This window comes from Bremia lactucae, linkage group LG6, assembly GCF_004359215.1.
Source record: "Bremia lactucae strain SF5 linkage group LG6, whole genome shotgun sequence".
NCBI classification, from domain to species: domain Eukaryota; phylum Oomycota; class Peronosporomycetes; order Peronosporales; family Peronosporaceae; genus Bremia; species Bremia lactucae.
The window spans coordinates 8237459-8253619 of record NC_090615.1 but is presented as its reverse complement, the minus strand read 5'-3'; the positions used below and the strand labels follow the sequence as shown (position 1 = coordinate 8253619).

The 16161-nt window shown below is 45.4% G+C and overlaps 4 protein-coding genes across 4 annotated transcripts; 2 read left to right on the top strand and 2 right to left on the bottom strand.

The window, feature by feature from the left end:
• Positions 1 to 549: 549 nt before the first annotated feature.
• CCR75_009176 (uncharacterized protein) lies at positions 550 to 2465 on the bottom strand. The gene is made up of 3 exons (XM_067967220.1): positions 1994 to 2465; positions 1130 to 1921; positions 550 to 1067 (listed from the first exon to the last, which is right to left on the bottom strand). The coding sequence occupies exons 1-3, from the start codon at positions 2453 to 2455 to the stop codon at positions 849 to 851; spliced, it is 1473 nt and encodes a 490-aa protein (XP_067818216.1). The 5' UTR covers positions 2456 to 2465; the 3' UTR covers positions 550 to 848.
• Positions 2466 to 2607: 142 nt separating this feature from the next.
• CCR75_009175 (uncharacterized protein) lies at positions 2608 to 4356 on the top strand (the record flags this gene model as incomplete). The annotated part of the gene is made up of 1 exon (XM_067967219.1): positions 2608 to 4356. One exon carries the CDS (start codon positions 2608 to 2610, stop codon positions 4354 to 4356), a length of 1749 nt encoding a protein of 582 aa, XP_067818215.1.
• A 275-nt stretch (positions 4357 to 4631) lies between these two features.
• On the bottom strand, positions 4632 to 5903 carry CCR75_009174 (uncharacterized protein; the record flags this gene model as incomplete). Its single annotated transcript, XM_067967218.1, has 1 exon — positions 4632 to 5903. One exon carries the CDS (start codon positions 5901 to 5903, stop codon positions 4632 to 4634), a length of 1272 nt encoding a protein of 423 aa, XP_067818214.1.
• An 899-nt stretch (positions 5904 to 6802) lies between these two features.
• Positions 6803 to 7604, top strand: CCR75_009173 (uncharacterized protein; the record flags this gene model as incomplete). Its single annotated transcript, XM_067967217.1, is given in 3 exon segments — positions 6803 to 7026; positions 7094 to 7264; positions 7277 to 7604. The coding sequence occupies 3 exon segments, from the start codon at positions 6803 to 6805 to the stop codon at positions 7602 to 7604; spliced, it is 723 nt and encodes a 240-aa protein (XP_067818213.1).
• Between the last annotated feature and the right edge of the window lie 8557 nt (positions 7605 to 16161).

Here is a 16161-nt window from a genome sequence, read left to right as displayed (position 1 = left end):
AAGACACTTAACTATATTAATACAGTTTTCATTTTACCCTCTTAAGCTAACTTGCCTTAAGAGAAGTCTTCCTCTTTACGTACAGTGTACGTCACCTAACGAGAGGCACCACTCACATCTGAAGCAGTGTGAAGTGGACTTGTACTGAAACAGTACAAGTCGCAGTGCCCCGTTACAGCCTAGCACAGCGAGGAAGCGGTTAGACCGTCTTCTCTTGCGTGCAGTGAGGTAATAGTTGTGGGCACGTTGGCGACCTAACCCAACGCACTAAGTACTTTAGTAAAGTGTCGCCATGGGAGCGGTAGTCCGGCTCCTCGTGCGCACTTACTAAGTAGAAAGTGATTTATATTTAATTGCATTAAATATAAGTACCTATTTTTACCAATTAAAAATGTCATCTCTGTAGATAACACTAATATGTATTGCGAGCGTATCTTTCTAGATACCTCGCGTAACGGATGACGCTAGGCGTTATCCCTCCTAATGTTAATGCACCAACGTGCATCACATACACAAGGGTTGGTCACAGTGTGAACCACACCGGAGTTCTCGGTCTAATTACTTTATTTATGTAATTAACATCCCCTGAAGCACACCAAGTGTACTTAACAGTGACTGTGTAATATTAGGGCAACTTTAGCCAGTTACAAGCTCCATAAACGCTCACAAAATGAGGCGTTGGTACAAAACGGATAGAGTGGCTCTTCGGTCAAAATTTAGGCCTCCAGCCAGCCCATTTATGTTGATAAAAAAACTCGCTCTTTCATATATATCATTAGCAAAACATAGCGAAGGAGGTGTCGCTAACGGCAAAATTTAAAGCACCTCTAGCCAAATCTTCCATTTTACTAATAATACCGTTCACCGCGTTGCATGTGCAGATCGACAATTTTCCACCGGAGAGTCTCCTGCTCTTCGTCGTAGTCGCGCTGAAAGGCAAATATGTAATAGTAGGCCAGCACCTCGTCCTCGGACCCTTCCACAACGTCTCCTTCACGGTTGTGAATACAATTAATCTGCTGAGCCCTAAATCGCATCAAAATAATAGGGGCCTGCTTATCATCGGCCTATATGATACACAGAGTGTTAAAATGTCAGAAACATCGCATCTGCAACAAAAAAATCGAACCGTAGCCTCAATGACTTCTACGTTGTCGATGCTAAGCACGTGCGGGTCCATTACCAAACCTTCCGACTTGCGCTCACGAATGGCAATATTCACACGCGAATAAGCTGCCTCACCAAACCATTTCTTTATGTCACGGCTATTGCCACGCAGGAAGGCCTCCAGAACCCCGGGCAATACAACTTCCTCAACGCTCTCTTTCCACTCCTCGAGAATAAAGTTTGGCTCTGCACGACGGATTTCCTTGATTGCAACACCCATTGAAGTTTCGCCGAATAAACCATCATAAATCGATGATAAGCGGTACACCCATGGATTTTGACTCGTTTCCCAAACCTCGAGAACCTCTTCTTGGGCGTCGCTGATCTTATCCTTGACCTGCTTTGTTGTTTGCCACACCTTCTTTCCCGCCTCCGTCTTGACTGCCTGCTTTGCGGCATCTAAAATACCTTGGATGATAGGTGCTTCACGGAAACGGGCACTCACACGTTGCCAGGCACTCTCTTCTCCCTTCACTGCCACCAATGCGCTCGTACCCTTATACTGCTCTTTGTCTCCACCCGACTTTTTATTAGGCTTTTGCATTGATGGAGTTCGAACAGAAGCGAGAGCTTCATCAACCGTCTTTTCATCTCGTTTTCCAAAAAGCTCGTGCACGGCCTCCATCCATTCGTCGCGCACTTTGGGCAAATTGTTAAAATGAAAGAGCTTGTTCTTTTGAGCAACAATGGCGGAAATAAAATTATTTACGAAAGCACGTGCATCTTGAATTGTGTCGTCACTCTGCTTGAACTGCTGTAATTATAATACAAAACATCAAATTGTTACAATTGACATACGAGAAAATATTCAACGGCATAACCGCACCTCGGAGTCTTCCGTATTGGCCTCATTTTGCTTGGTACCTTTAACACCATCAGAGCGCGAAGCATCCGTATCAGGAGCCATCTTTACAGTATTTTTTACTTTTCCGGCAACGGCATGAATCTTACTTGTCTCTCCATAAGACTCCATTAATTTCTGGGACACCTGCGAAGCTTTGTTTGAGAATTGTTTGGCCATGCCGTCAGTCAAAGAATTTATATTTTCGTTGGCAATCTTTTCAGCATATAATAATTGCTGCTTTGATCTTTCCAGCTCCTGAATTGAGTTCTTAAGCTCCCTATGTTTCTCTACCTCGCTCATAAAGTGAACTTTTTGATCCGTAAAGACACTCAGGGTGCATCGCTGCAATCGTAGATGCATCATTTTCCGCATTCGCTCCACCTCACCGACGCGAAGAGGGGCGAGGGGCACGCAGCGAACCATGCGCTTTGAGAGGCCAAGCATGTGTTCTAGTGGAACAAATCGGATAGCCCTTTTTGTCCAATCCCCGCATTTGAGTTGCCACGCCACATCCCCACCAGCCAATTAGGCGAACTTGTCTCCTGCGTATGAAACCGAATAAATTTATTAAATCGGACACATCTCGACGCGAGATAATGGGCACGTCAGAGGTTTTAGCGGTCGACATGGTGGCGACGGAGATCGAGAACGCTGCTGCTGACATGGTTAAGACATATAAGAAAAAGAGGTCGAACAAATTAAAGAAGGTGAATAAGCACGAGCAGGATGGTGATCTTGGCAGGTTAAAAGAGGCGAATCAGGATCAGCAAGACGATGAGACTGAACACGCCATTGCAAAGGCAGCTGATCTTGCCGAAAGCATCGTAGATAAGCGATACTTTTCCAGCGAAGATTTTTCGTCGCTGCCGCTATCCGAGCCGACACGAAAAGCGCTGACCGACATGGGATTTTCCAAAATGACCAAGATTCAGAGTAAGTCCATTCGACCGCTGCTGGCTGGACAGGATCTACTGGGAGCGGCGAAGACTGGTTCCGGTAAGACGCTATCATTCCTGATTCCAGCAATTGAGTTGCTGCACAAGGTGCGCTTTACTGCTCGCAAGGGCACAGGCTGCATTGTCATCTCTCCAACGCGCGAGCTGGCGCTTCAAATTTATGGTGTCGTTCGTGACATTTGCAAGTACCACTCGCAAACACACGGTATTGTCATGGGTGGCGCTAACCGCCGTGCTGAAGCCGAGCGCCTCGTTAAAGGCGTAAATATCCTGATTTCGACACCAGGTCGTTTGTTGGATCATTTGCAGAACACGAAAGCTTTTATTTACCACAATTTGCAAATTCTTGTGATTGATGAGGCTGACCGTATTCTATCTATCGGATTCGAGGAGGAAATGCGCCAAATTATTAAGTGTATACCGAAAGAGCGCCAGACAATGTTGTTTAGCGCTACACAGACGAAAAAGGTAGAAGATCTTGCTCGTCTTTCAATTAAAGATAAGCCAGTGTACGTGGGAGTTGAAGAGGAGGATACAAAAGCTACAGTTGCTACGTTGGAGCAGGGCTACGTTGTCACCCCTAGTGACAAGCGATTTCTTTTGCTGTTTACATTTCTGAAAAAAAATTTGAAGAAAAAGGTGATGGTATTTTTCTCGTCTTGCAGTGCTGTGAAGTTTTACGGTGAGCTGCTAAACTACATTGACATTCCTGTGCTCGACATTCACGGCAAGCAGAAGCAAAACAAGAGGACAACTACTTTCTTCCAATTCTGCAACACCAAAACTGGAATTTTACTTTGTACGGATGTCGCTGCTCGAGGACTTGATATTCCGGCTGTGGACTGGATAATTCAATTTGACCCGCCCGATGATCCACGCGAGTACATCCATCGTGTCGGGCGTACTGCCCGTGGGGCTAATGGAAAAGGTAAAGCACTTCTCATGCTTTTACCTGATGAGCTTGGTTTTTTAAAGTATTTAAAGGCTTCGAAGGTTGCACTCAATGAGTACGAATTCCCGGTATCAAAAATTGCTAACGTTGAATCTCAACTCATGAAGCTCGTGGAGAAGACGTATTATCTGCATAAATCCGCCAAGGATGCTTATCGTGGATACTTGATGGCGTACGCTTCGCATTCATTGAAAGGAATCTTTGATGTTGGTTGTCTAGACCTTCAGGGCGTAGCCAAGTCGTTTGGATTGCAAGTTCCGCCAAAAGTGACGCTACCTGTAAAGACGAACGGCAAGACTGGAAAGCGTAAGGGCACGTCATTCGGCAACGATGGTAGCGCGCTCCGTGGTAAGTTTCAACGCTCTGGTCACTCATTTAGTGCTAGCAACCCTTACGGCAAGCGAGCTTCGAGTGACACGCGCCAATTTTCTCACTGAAAGTAATCTTGCATTTCATACGATAAAGTCTTGAGACAATATATTGTTATACATACTCCACGCATCCTTTTTTCGTTGCTTACTCGAGTACGCTCCGCAAACATTTCATTTGTTTATTTTTTCAGTCGACACTTTTATGCATCGGAACGATAAAAAAAACTTGCATTTGATATTCATATTAAAAATAGGCAATGTTAATTAAATGATTTTAAGCACCTCTGCTACCTCCTTCAACGACATACACTAACCAAGCAGAGTCCTACATCGCGCTATACTTACGATTTCGAACGCATCTCATGCGGTGCAACGAACACTTTCAAAAAGTTCATGTCTTTCTTGGCGATACTAGAATACGCTTCAGGTAACTCCTCAAGGGAGATGCGGTGCGAAATAAGCACCGAAGGGTCTAGTTCGCCACTTTCAATCGCATCAAACACTTGAGGGTAATACTTCTGGGCAGGCGTGCGGCCCGCACTAACGGTTACACCCTTCATCGCGACGTGACCGATCGGAAAAGATTCCACTGAGCGCCTATAGTCTGACACTATCGAAACGTGGCCGCATTTGCGCACAATCATCAGCATTTCCTTAAAAAAGGCCGAAGACTCGAGGTTGCTATCCATGCCAACCGTCTTTTCCAGCGTTGTCATCCAGCCGGTTGAAGTGGAGCAGCTGCTCGTGTCGATTACAGCATCCGCACCGGCGGGTGGTAGCACTTGTTGCAACTTGGCCACTACCTGAGCGGGCGAAAACTCGTGACGGTCAATAACTTCAATATTCATGTGATCACGGGCAAACTTGACTCGCTCGACGCATTGCTCTACTCCTAACACCGTCTTTGCTCCACGAAGCTTGCACCACTTTGCGGCCTGTAACCCAATGGGTCCCATACCCCAGATGACAACACTATCACCTTCTTTGACATTGGCAACATCTACAGCGTGCAACGCCGTGACCGTAGTCTCAACTCCGAGAACCGCCTTGTCATCACTGACCCCAGACGGCAGCGGATAGCAATTTACGTCTCCAAACGGCACTCGGACGTACTCGGCTTGGACACCGGGAACATTTCCCATCATACGGGAACTTCCCAGCACAGCAGCAGGAGCCCAACCGCCGTAATTCTGTTTAAATTCCTGAGACGCATTCGTACAATTGCACGCCGCGAACTCGAGCCGGCGACAGTGCTTGCAATCACCGCAAGCCAACACAAAACTAATAGCAACGCGATCGCCGACCTTCACTTTGCTCACGTTTGCGCCAATACTGTCCACAATGCCAACGGCCTCGCTACCAAGAACCTGGTTCGTCTCCAAACCGCCCGTGTCCCCTCCACAGACGTCAGTTGCGAAGTCAGGGCTCACGGAACACGCAGTGACCTTAACCACCACGTCTGACGCTTCGACAATTTTTGGCTTTGAAATGTGTTCTAACTTGACAGACTTGCCAGTCCACACGACTGCACGCATACACCCTGCTGGGTCTTTGCAACATGTGTCTTGTCCGTGCGCGTGCAGACTAGACATCATTTTGTTGGCTGTATTCATATTGCTTTTTACTCTTGACTGTCGGTGACTTTGCTTTATGCTTTGCAAGTACTAATATGAGGCATCTCAAAATCGCTCGAAATCGCTGAAGCATAGTGACGCAGACCCTCGTCGCACGTATAGTCGTATACGCACTTGGAATTGGCATGTTACTGAAATGCCAGTTGGAGGTGGAATGCTCAGTAATATGTGATTTTAACGGCCTCGACTAAAAGGAACCATACGCTATCTGTAGAAGCTACAGTTAGAATTTATCTCTTTCTCCGAATCGCATCCACTCACCCAGGGTCCCAGGGGTATCGGAAAGTCTGCGTCATTTGCTGTTTTTGGTTGGCGCCGGGTTTGAACCCGTGACCTTCGAGTCGACAGGTCAAACCTTGCAACAGAACACCGACAGGAAAGCGTCAACGCAAGCAGCACCTCGGACGGAAACGGCCTCTGCTGGTACGCTCCAAGAAACAGAACAGTCACATTAGGGCTACATGTTATCATGTAATGAGCTAAACCGTTTCAGTATACATTGCTCTGCGCCCGGCTCAAAGCCTATCAATTGCCGCGGCCTCAGTGTAGGCAAAACGTCCGATCGCGACTATTTGATGTACCGATTTATGAATATTCAGAAATTGACAAATTAGTTCGGCATTTTCAGCCAAATAAGCAAAATTACATGTTACGTGCTAATTACAGGGCTTTCAGCCGTAAAGCTTTGCAGCTATAGCTACGGTTCGTGCCACACACAACATCTGCCGTGTTGCGGATCTTCGAGCGTTTTGTTGGCCCTATCTTACCTTGATATAGGTACAAAATTAGTACCTCGAAATCCAAAGTGTAAGTTCTTTTTATTTTCATGTCCACAATGGAAGCATATAAAGCTTGCGAGAAAGCGATGGGTAAGCTCTATGATTGATGATCTGCTGCTCGACGCAGCATTGGTGGATCTGCGTCATCTTAGCACGGAACAGCAGAAGAATAAATGCCGCTTAGGTTCGTGGAAATGGAGCCAAAATCTCGAAAGGCGGCCCGTGTTGGCCTTCGACGGCTTTGGCAAATCCCACCACGGTTTGTGTGTAATTCCGAACGCTCTGGATGAGACAACACAACTACTTTTTGCTCATGCGTGCTTGTACGTTTCGATGTTGCTGGAATTATTTTGACAAACGCTAATTTAATTATAGTATACTAACATTCAGGACCGAGTTTGTCGAATTACCACACCTCACCAGTATGCATCGGCAAAACCACCAATTTTCGGGCATCTGGAAGAAGGCATGCAAATCATTTCCACAGAATCCATCCGAGTTTCCGCTGCTCGCAAAGTTGAGCTGGTCAGCATTAGGGTACCACTACGACTGGAATGCGCGGTAATATCACAGAGACAAGCATTCTCCTGTTCCTGAGTCGCTACAGCAGCTCGGTAAAAAATGCGCTGCCGCGTGTGGTATGAAATTGGCAGCTGAGGCCATCATCATAAATTTTTACAAGACGAAGTCGGCAATGGGTGGCCATCTCGACGACGCCGAGTACACGATGGATCATCCTGTTATTTCGCTGTCACTCGGCAGTAGCTGCATATTCGTTATAGGCGGCCAATCTAAGGATGAGCCACCCTTGCAGATATTGCTACGAAGTGGTGATATCGTCGTTATGGGTAAGGTGTCGAGGAGGTGTTATCGTTGCTCGCGTATTCCCGACTCCCTTTAGTTCGGATTTTCATAAATTAAACGCTATTTTACGAAGCAATGCTCATCAGAAGGAGCTTGATACGTTGAAAGGTATCGAAATTCGCAACGTATTAACATCAACATCCGGCAAGTGTACCCTGGCGAGATATCTACGTCGAAGAAAGATTCACAAACACACTCGCCTCAGATCGCAATAAATTAAGTAGTGGCTCTACAGTCGATCGTAGCGACTTGGTTCTGACTCGAAAATTTCAAGCACAAAGCCTCTCTGACGCCACAATCGCCGCATAGGTGGTCAACGTACTTCGGCAGCCCTGTCAGTAGTATCATGAAGGGCTTTCGCTTAATGCGCTTATTGAGATAGGAAATTACAAGCTACGAGGCAGTACATGCACAAAAAACCTGGGACATGCATAAAATATAGCGATACGTCCATTTCTTGTAGCACGATGGCTCCTGGCGGGTTCAAACACCCATCTTAACAATGTTGCTTTTATCGTGCACATGTAAACTGATGGTAAATACTAAACCTATAGACCTGTTGATGTAACGGGGTGTATCGTTACATGAAATTAACACTTTAAGGTTGTTAATAAATATATTATCTAAAAAGTAGATAATATTTGGAGAATATTACTTTACATGGTAATATTTAAAAAGCTTATCCATTGGTAGATTTAGATCATTATATCTACTTTCTCCGCGGTCCAGTCAGCGCTGGACGCGCGCAAAGAGAAAGACAGATGAGACTTTTAGTACATGTTTTTATAAGTTAGTAATAAAGTTAGTATTAAGTAGATAGACGAGAAGAACTTAATTATATTAATACAGTTTTCATTTAACCCTCTGAAGAGAAAGACAGATGAGACTTTTAGTACATGTTTTTATTAGTTAATAATAAAGTTAGTATTAAGTAGATAGACGAGAAGAACTTAATTATATTAATACAGTTTTCATTTAACCCTCTTTAAAGCAAGTGTTTTGAAGAGAAGACTTCCTCTGCACGTACAAGTGTATGTGAAGTGACGTGAGGCACCACTCGCACTGAGGCAGTGCGAAGCGGACTTGTACTGAAGCAGTACAAGTCGGCAGTGCCCCGTTACAGTTGTCATCTCATTGTCCAAGATACTTGAGCAAGACAATTTACCCTATTTATGGATATAGGTAAAAATCATATTAGTTAATGGGCAACACATGTGTCAGCCAAAATTTATTATCTGAAATACCTTTATCGGTAAGAATAAATATTTTATATTTTATTTTAGGATTTTGTTTAATTATTTCTTTAAGTTTTTATGCCTTTTCAAAATATTGTGATGAAGACATGATATACAAATTTATGTTTCAAATAAATACTTAAAATAATTATAATTATTTTGTAAATAAAAAAACATTTTTTTTTATTTTAAATATTTTCACCTACAATAACAAAAGGTTCCGGATAGAAAAGGTAATTTACTTGCATTTTGAAAACTGAAAACTGCATAATGTACATTTAAGTCTATTTAATAGAGAGCACATAAATATTATTTCCAGTAATTGAAATAGGGAGAACACAGGGGTGACTCGATCTACATGAAGATAATTAGATAAAGGTATTGACACTACCTTTTGATCAGAACCGTTCCTTGCCCTTCCGCTAAAATCAGTCAGAAAACACTTGTTGCTTGTAATTCTTAGAATCCTAAGTCCTTTGAATCAGAACTAATAAGCTGTAATGGGACACACATCGGTTGGAGAACCGTTGTTGTGGTACATTTACTTTATGGGTAAAATGCCCTTATATCTAATTTCAAAATAGTTAGTTACTTAAATCCCATTTATTTCGGGTAACAAATGTGGTCGCCGCCAGATATAAATCTGGCGGCCAAAATCTATTTTTAATTAGCTAGGGTAAGGTTTTTAGATTTTAATAATTAAATAAAGTGCAGTTCCCCTTTTGATCTTAAAGCTTTAAGTGCCTTCCTAACGCTTGCGCATTGATCTGTAAGAGATAGAAGCCTTTCTAAGGTATATCCTCTTGGGCACTAGTTGCCACTTGGTTCTACGAACCCCTGAATCCCTTGAACTAGGATTTCTAAAGAAAAGGTTCCAGAATTGTCAGAAGCGCAACGCGCCGCTTATGACAAGCTCAAAACCTTATTTGGGCTTGAGCACGTGAAATTTATTATCTCCCAGGGACCAGAGGTCCTGCATGCAAGGCTTGAAGCCTTCATGCGGTACGAAACCTCCCTGATCGGTCAGGTACTGAACCACTTAGCGGCATCTATGCCAACTCGGTACATCTCTGTACCTGACTCAGAGCCGAGGGCTCGCCCTATAACTGTAAATATGAAAACAATTGAGAGAAAAGAGGGAGAAAATATCCCTTTTTAGATTAAGCAGATGGAAATGTCCATTGATTCCGCCTTGTTTTTAACAGAGTGGCAAAAGGTGGCTATGGCCATTTTCAAACTTGGAGGTAGAGCAATGGAGTGGGCACTATCGTGCAGCACGTCCATACACGACGCTTTTCCCTCATAGTATCGCTGAAACAGCAAATGACCAGCATGTTTACACCGCCTGATCAGGCTTTTCGCATGCGAGCACGGCTCCTAGCGACTCGACAGGGTAAAAGAACCCTAGAGGACTATGTCCAGGAGCTGAGAACTCACATTGCATCTATGCATCAAGACCCGGTGCAAGAAGCAATTGTAGTAACCATCTTTAGGGGGGGTCTCAATGAGGGCGTTGCCCGGACGGAATTATTCCGATCTCATCCGGCTACGTTCGAAGAGGCAGTTGCCATAGCGCTACGCGCCGAGTTTGACTTTAAGTCTGCTCGCGTTTGCACGCCTGTTTACCGTACAAGCTCTTCGAGCACATGGGTTCCGTCTAAAAGAGCTGAACTTATGGATTGAAGCCTCATTGAGGAAGGAGAGAGTCTCTTCAAGCTGTGAAACAGCATAAGACCATCCGTAGATGTTATATGAGCGGAAGCACGAAACATTTACGTCCGGCATGCCCCTTCGAAATTCGCGGAAATCTCGAAAGAGCTCCAACTCTGTCCTATACCAGAGATCTGGTACGGTGCGGGGAAATGTCGATACCCAGTAGGTGCGGGGCGCCCTACTGGGGAAGACCTAGGCTCTGTTCAACCTCTAGGAGAAGAGAGTAAACAGAACATAGCCCCAATTAGCTTGGTGCGCAATGGCACGGGGTGTGAGTACAAGCCTGGCCGCTCAAGCGACTGTGAAGGGCTTTGATTAGTCATGGACAATTTTAATTGACCCAGAAGCATCTTGCAAATATTCTCGACCTATTTCCTTTGAAGATATTCTACAATACGTTGAGGCGCTTAAAGCGCATAAAAGTGATGCAATCTCTGTTCGCTTAGCGACTGGGACTCGTGTCACTGTTCCTAAAGTTCTATTGAACTTAGGTATAAAGTTTCCGGACTTTGACAGTATGGAACGCTGTCTCGTCCCTGATTTGGATTCGAGATATGATCTCATCCTTGGTATGGCCTGGCTTGAACGCCACGAGCCATGGATCGATTGGAGGTCTTAGACCTTAGGCTCCACGCGCAATTTTAGTAGCAAAGTTATGGAGAGTCATGAACCTACCTTTGCTAGGCAAAAAAGCGCTATTGGCGCGGATCATTGACTGAGTCTGTCAGTGTTTTAGACATTGAATTGTCGGGGTTAATAAATTCCAATGTTAAAAACATTAATTCTGAGCACAACTCAGCAGAAATAAGTGGAATGGCACGTACTCCGTCCAGTGACACCGTTATACTAACGATTCACTGAATGATGAAAGCATTGTTGGCCTAAGGCCGAATCATCCAGAGTGCAAATCCCTGAGATATGTGAAGTGGCACGTCTAAGTCGACCGAGTATGGTCGGCCGAGGTGGCATCATACTGAGTGTCAGTAGTGACACTGTTGGCGGTTCGTCAAGACCTTAAGGGTGCAATGTCCCTGAGATACGTGGAGTGGCACGTCTAAGTCCACCGAGTGTGGTCGGCCGAGGTGGCACCATACTGATTGTCAATAGTGACACTATTGGCGGTTCACCAGGGCATTTTGGGTCAAACCCTTCTAATGCACGTGAAGCGACACGTAAACGTTCGCTGGATAAGGAAGTTGAATTATCTAACGCCTTGTCGGATGTCAAATTAGACACCATGTCTTGTATAGAACCAATACAGGCTGGAAAACCCGGGGACGTGAATGTCCCGGCCTCTAAGAGGCGTATTGTCTCCACTCCAAGACAGGATGGACACGAAGCGTGTATACCCTCACAAAGTGATACGAGTGAGCAATTACATACGCTTGTAAATGGTGTAACCGGTAACATTGACGGGGAAGTTAGCCTTGCGGCAATCCCTTCGTTACATGCTTTTTTAGAGCTAGACGAAATGTCTATTGATGAGTGCGGTCGAGCCTTAAAGGCTGGCGACTTATCTGAAATGGTGGTCATTCGACCAACATTTAAGTTAAACTCATCGTCACTTCTAGACGAAGCTGTCCTAAATGACACAAAAATTACACTTAGTGCGCGAAATGGGTCATCGATCCTTAAAGATCCTACGGAACCCTTTTGTTCCTGGTTAACGAATTCCAAGATGTGGTATGTAATAACCCACCATCTGTTTTACCTCCGGATAGAGGTGTTCGTCATGAAATTGACTTGGTTCTGGGAACCAAATACTGTGTCACAAGACAATGGCTTTTACCAAGGGAGCAGTGTGACGTCATTGACGATTTCTTCCGTGCTAAGCACGAGGCTGGAGAGCAAATCTCCTCATTCGACACCGACATTTTGTGTCAAAACGCCAAATGGTAACTGGCGCATTGTACATGCTTTTGATAAGCTTAATGCTGTCACTATACCAGCACAACCCCCCATTCCTAGAAAGGATGTTCTTCAGAATAATATGGTGGGATGTACAATGTACAGTGCATTGGACTTAGTCGATGGTTACTACCAATTGCTCATGCGAGCTAGCGATATCCCGCTTACAGCGGTTAGCACCCCAAGAGGATGTTATGGGAGTGGCTAGTTATGCCACCATGGCTTTCCAACACTCCGGCAACATTTAATCGTCTAGTGACGCAACTGTTTCGCCCTCATCGAGGTTTTGCATAGACTTATTTCGATGACATTTTTGTCCATAGTCGTGCGGAGTAGGGTCTGTCGGATATGAAAAACCATTTAGACCATTTGCGAGCAGTGCTCGAGTGCATGCGCACAAACAGATTGTATGCCAATGCATCTAAATGCATTTTTGGCGCAGACGAAATTCCTTTTTTAGGTGCTTCATTGGAAAGCGAGGCCTTCGAGCGGATCCCGCTAAGGTAAAAGCCATAGTAGATTGGCCGGTTCCTAAAAACCAAAAGGATTTGCGTAAAGTGGTTGGGTCTCGCCAATTATTTAGACAAATATAGCGAAAATTTCGCTGTTATGGCTATGCCATTATCTAATCTCCTTGATAAGGATACAGAATGGTGCTGGACTAGCAACGAAAATAATGCTTTTCGAGCATGTAAGAATAGTCTTATCCATGCCCTGATTCTGGCACTGCCAAACCCAAATTGGCCTTTCAGTGTCGTCTGTGACGCATCAGATTTTGCCATTGGGAGTGCTCTGTTACAAACAGATGTTATTGACATGAACGTGGTATTGCGTTCGAGTCTAGAGGTTAAAGCTGCGGAAAAGAACTACCCAGTTCATGATGCTCGTCAAATTCAGAGTTTATCTGCTCGGCTCTAAGCCTTTTGTGATATATACAGATCACGCGTCATTATGTACGGCGACTAAGTCGCCCCATCTCTCACAGAGAATGGCCCGATGGCTATCCTTTTTTGCGGAATACAACTTCGAGGTGAAGTATAAACCCGGCAAGCAAAATGCTTTGGCCGATGCGTTATCACGCAGGCCGGATTATGAGCTTTCTCATTTAACGACTATCTCGTCACCTATTCCTGAATTAATCCGTTCGGCTTACGCCAAGGATGAACAGTGCGTAACTCCGCTACGAGCTTTAAAGAACTCGGATTCAGTAAATTACCGGCACGTTTGCGTGCAATGTTACATCGATTTTCTATCGATAACAACCTGTTGCTTTATTGCACAGACATCGCAGACCCTCCGCGTGTCGTTGTTCCTCATGATGAGAATTTGAAGTACCGAATCCTCTATGAGGCACACGATAGTGTCCTTTGTGGTCATCTCGGTAGAGAAAAGACCTACGGCTCCATAAGCCAGAGTTATTGGTGGCCCAAACTTTAAAAATGGGTCAGCACATATGTTCGCACATGCGAAACTTGTCAACGGGTTGAACCCTCGGCACATGCTGCTGCGCCACTGGAGAGTCTTCCCGTCCCCATAGGCTGCTGGGGGTTTATTAGTATGGATTTTGGTTTGGGCTACCGAAAGATTCAGCCGGTAACTCCGGTATACTGGTCTTTATTGACCGTTTGAGCAAAATGGCTCACTTAGCGGCCGTGCCGGATTCCATTGATGGAGAGGGTACAGCTAAGCTGTTTATCGATCGCGTGTTTCGACAACACGGTTTGCCAGTGGCAATTGTCTCTGATTGGGATCCCCGTTTCACGGGTAAATTCTGGAAATCAATTTTTCGAGTGCTTGGCACCAGATTGGATATGTCCACTGCGGACCATCCGCAGACCGATGGTCAAACTGAACGTGTCAATCGCGTCATTGAAGACGTTTTACGCAGCGTGTATGCTCAGACACCAAAGCGCTGGAGCTCAATGCTCCCAGTGGTGGAGTTTGCGTTAAATAACGCTGTTCATGCCTATACATGCTATACTCCGTTCTATGTAAACGGTCTTACCCACCCACGCGTTCCAATTACGATACCACTGCGTGGTTCAGGGCTTGGGGGGGGGAATTAGCCGATAGGCTTGCTGATATCAACCCTGTTACCGTTCGGAAACAAGTAAGCGAGTTTCTCGCGACGCGATTTAGTGTCATAAGACATGTAAGGGATACGATGGCTGCTAGCCAAGACAAACAAAAAGAACAAGCAGATGCCAAATGCAGAAGCTGTATTATTTTTATATGGTCGGAGTCGTGCCGCAGATTGTTGCATCTCGCTAGGACATCCAGCTGGACCTCTAAACAAGGCTGCTGACGCTCCAGCATCGAAAGACGTTCCCGAACCGCCTCAAAAGAGCTCTCAACCCGAGCAAGGACCTCACGAAGAAGTTGCACCTCGTGCCGTAGAGCATCAAATGCTTCCGCCGAAATTTCGGCCCCCTCTCGCGCTGCTTGATGCGCGAGGTAACCTTCTGTTTCACGTGGAGACTTTTAATCGTAAGGTCCAATACCAGTATCTGGTGCAGTGGCTTGAGTACATCTACTGAAAAATCTTGTGAGTTCGATAAACCTCTTCGGCTAGATTGCCGTTGATGTTTTTGAGCACCAAGCTCAGGGGCAGCTTGCGTCAAACGACGCTTCTCATCACTAGGAGTGGGATAGGTGGATCTATAGCCTCGGTGCGGATTCTATCCATGGTTGCACGGTCAACCGAAGCACTGAGATATTGGCTCGGCCTATCCTCGTTTTGTGGCATAAATGCCGGACGTAACTGGCTTCTGGCCTTAAGCTTGGCGAAATCGAAGCGAAGCTTCTGTTCCAAATGAACATCAGCCACATCTGCAGACTCTAATTTTCCAAATATTGCGAAGGCGGCGGGCCCGGTGGACCCAATTCTTAAATGAAACTTCGTTTTCACTTCTTGATTCGTTTGAAAACAAAATTCCCTCATTAAGATCTCCGAAACCCACGTGCCTGATCACGCAAAAAAGTCAGATACTGACTTCGCGTCATTACCTTTGGCGTAAGGTATTGCTCATGAAGAGCGTCGCGAGCAGCAATCTCCTCCGGCGTCCTCGCCGGGTCATCGGGGATCCAGATGCCCAAGCTGTGACCCGCTATCTCTTTGAGACGCTCGTCCGCACTAAGCGGAGTGAATCTATATTCACTACGAGCTTTAGCTTTCACTATCGCGGCAGCTCGTCGACGAGCTTGTTCCTCTCTGAGGATTGCTTGCTCTTGCTCTTCGTCGAGCGGATTTTAAATGATGTTGGACTCAGGGTCCCGTGCCCTGGTCAATGCAGTTAAGACATCAGCGGCACCACGTTCTGGGAACGGATTCGGGGCCCGCCGACGTTCATCCGGACGAGAAGGTGTGGAAGAACGACGCTCTTTCTCCTCAGCCTCTGATGGAGAGTGACTTTGAAAGTCCACCATTCCCTCATCGTCGAGGAAGGTGCTCCGATTCTGTGACTCACGCTTGATTGTCATGAGACAAAGGAATGAAAAACAGAACCGAAAGGTTAGCTGTTTAAGTTCCAACCTCAAAGAGGAAATGAAGCGAATGTTGTCACTCGGTGTCAACAGGCTGATGGGGGAGGGTGTTATGGGGCACACATCGGTTGGACAACCGTTGTTGTGGTACATTTACTTTATGGGTAAAATGCCCTTTTATCTAATCTCAAAATAGTTAGTTAATAAAATCCCATTTATTATGGGTAACAAATACGGTCGCCGCCAGATTTAAAA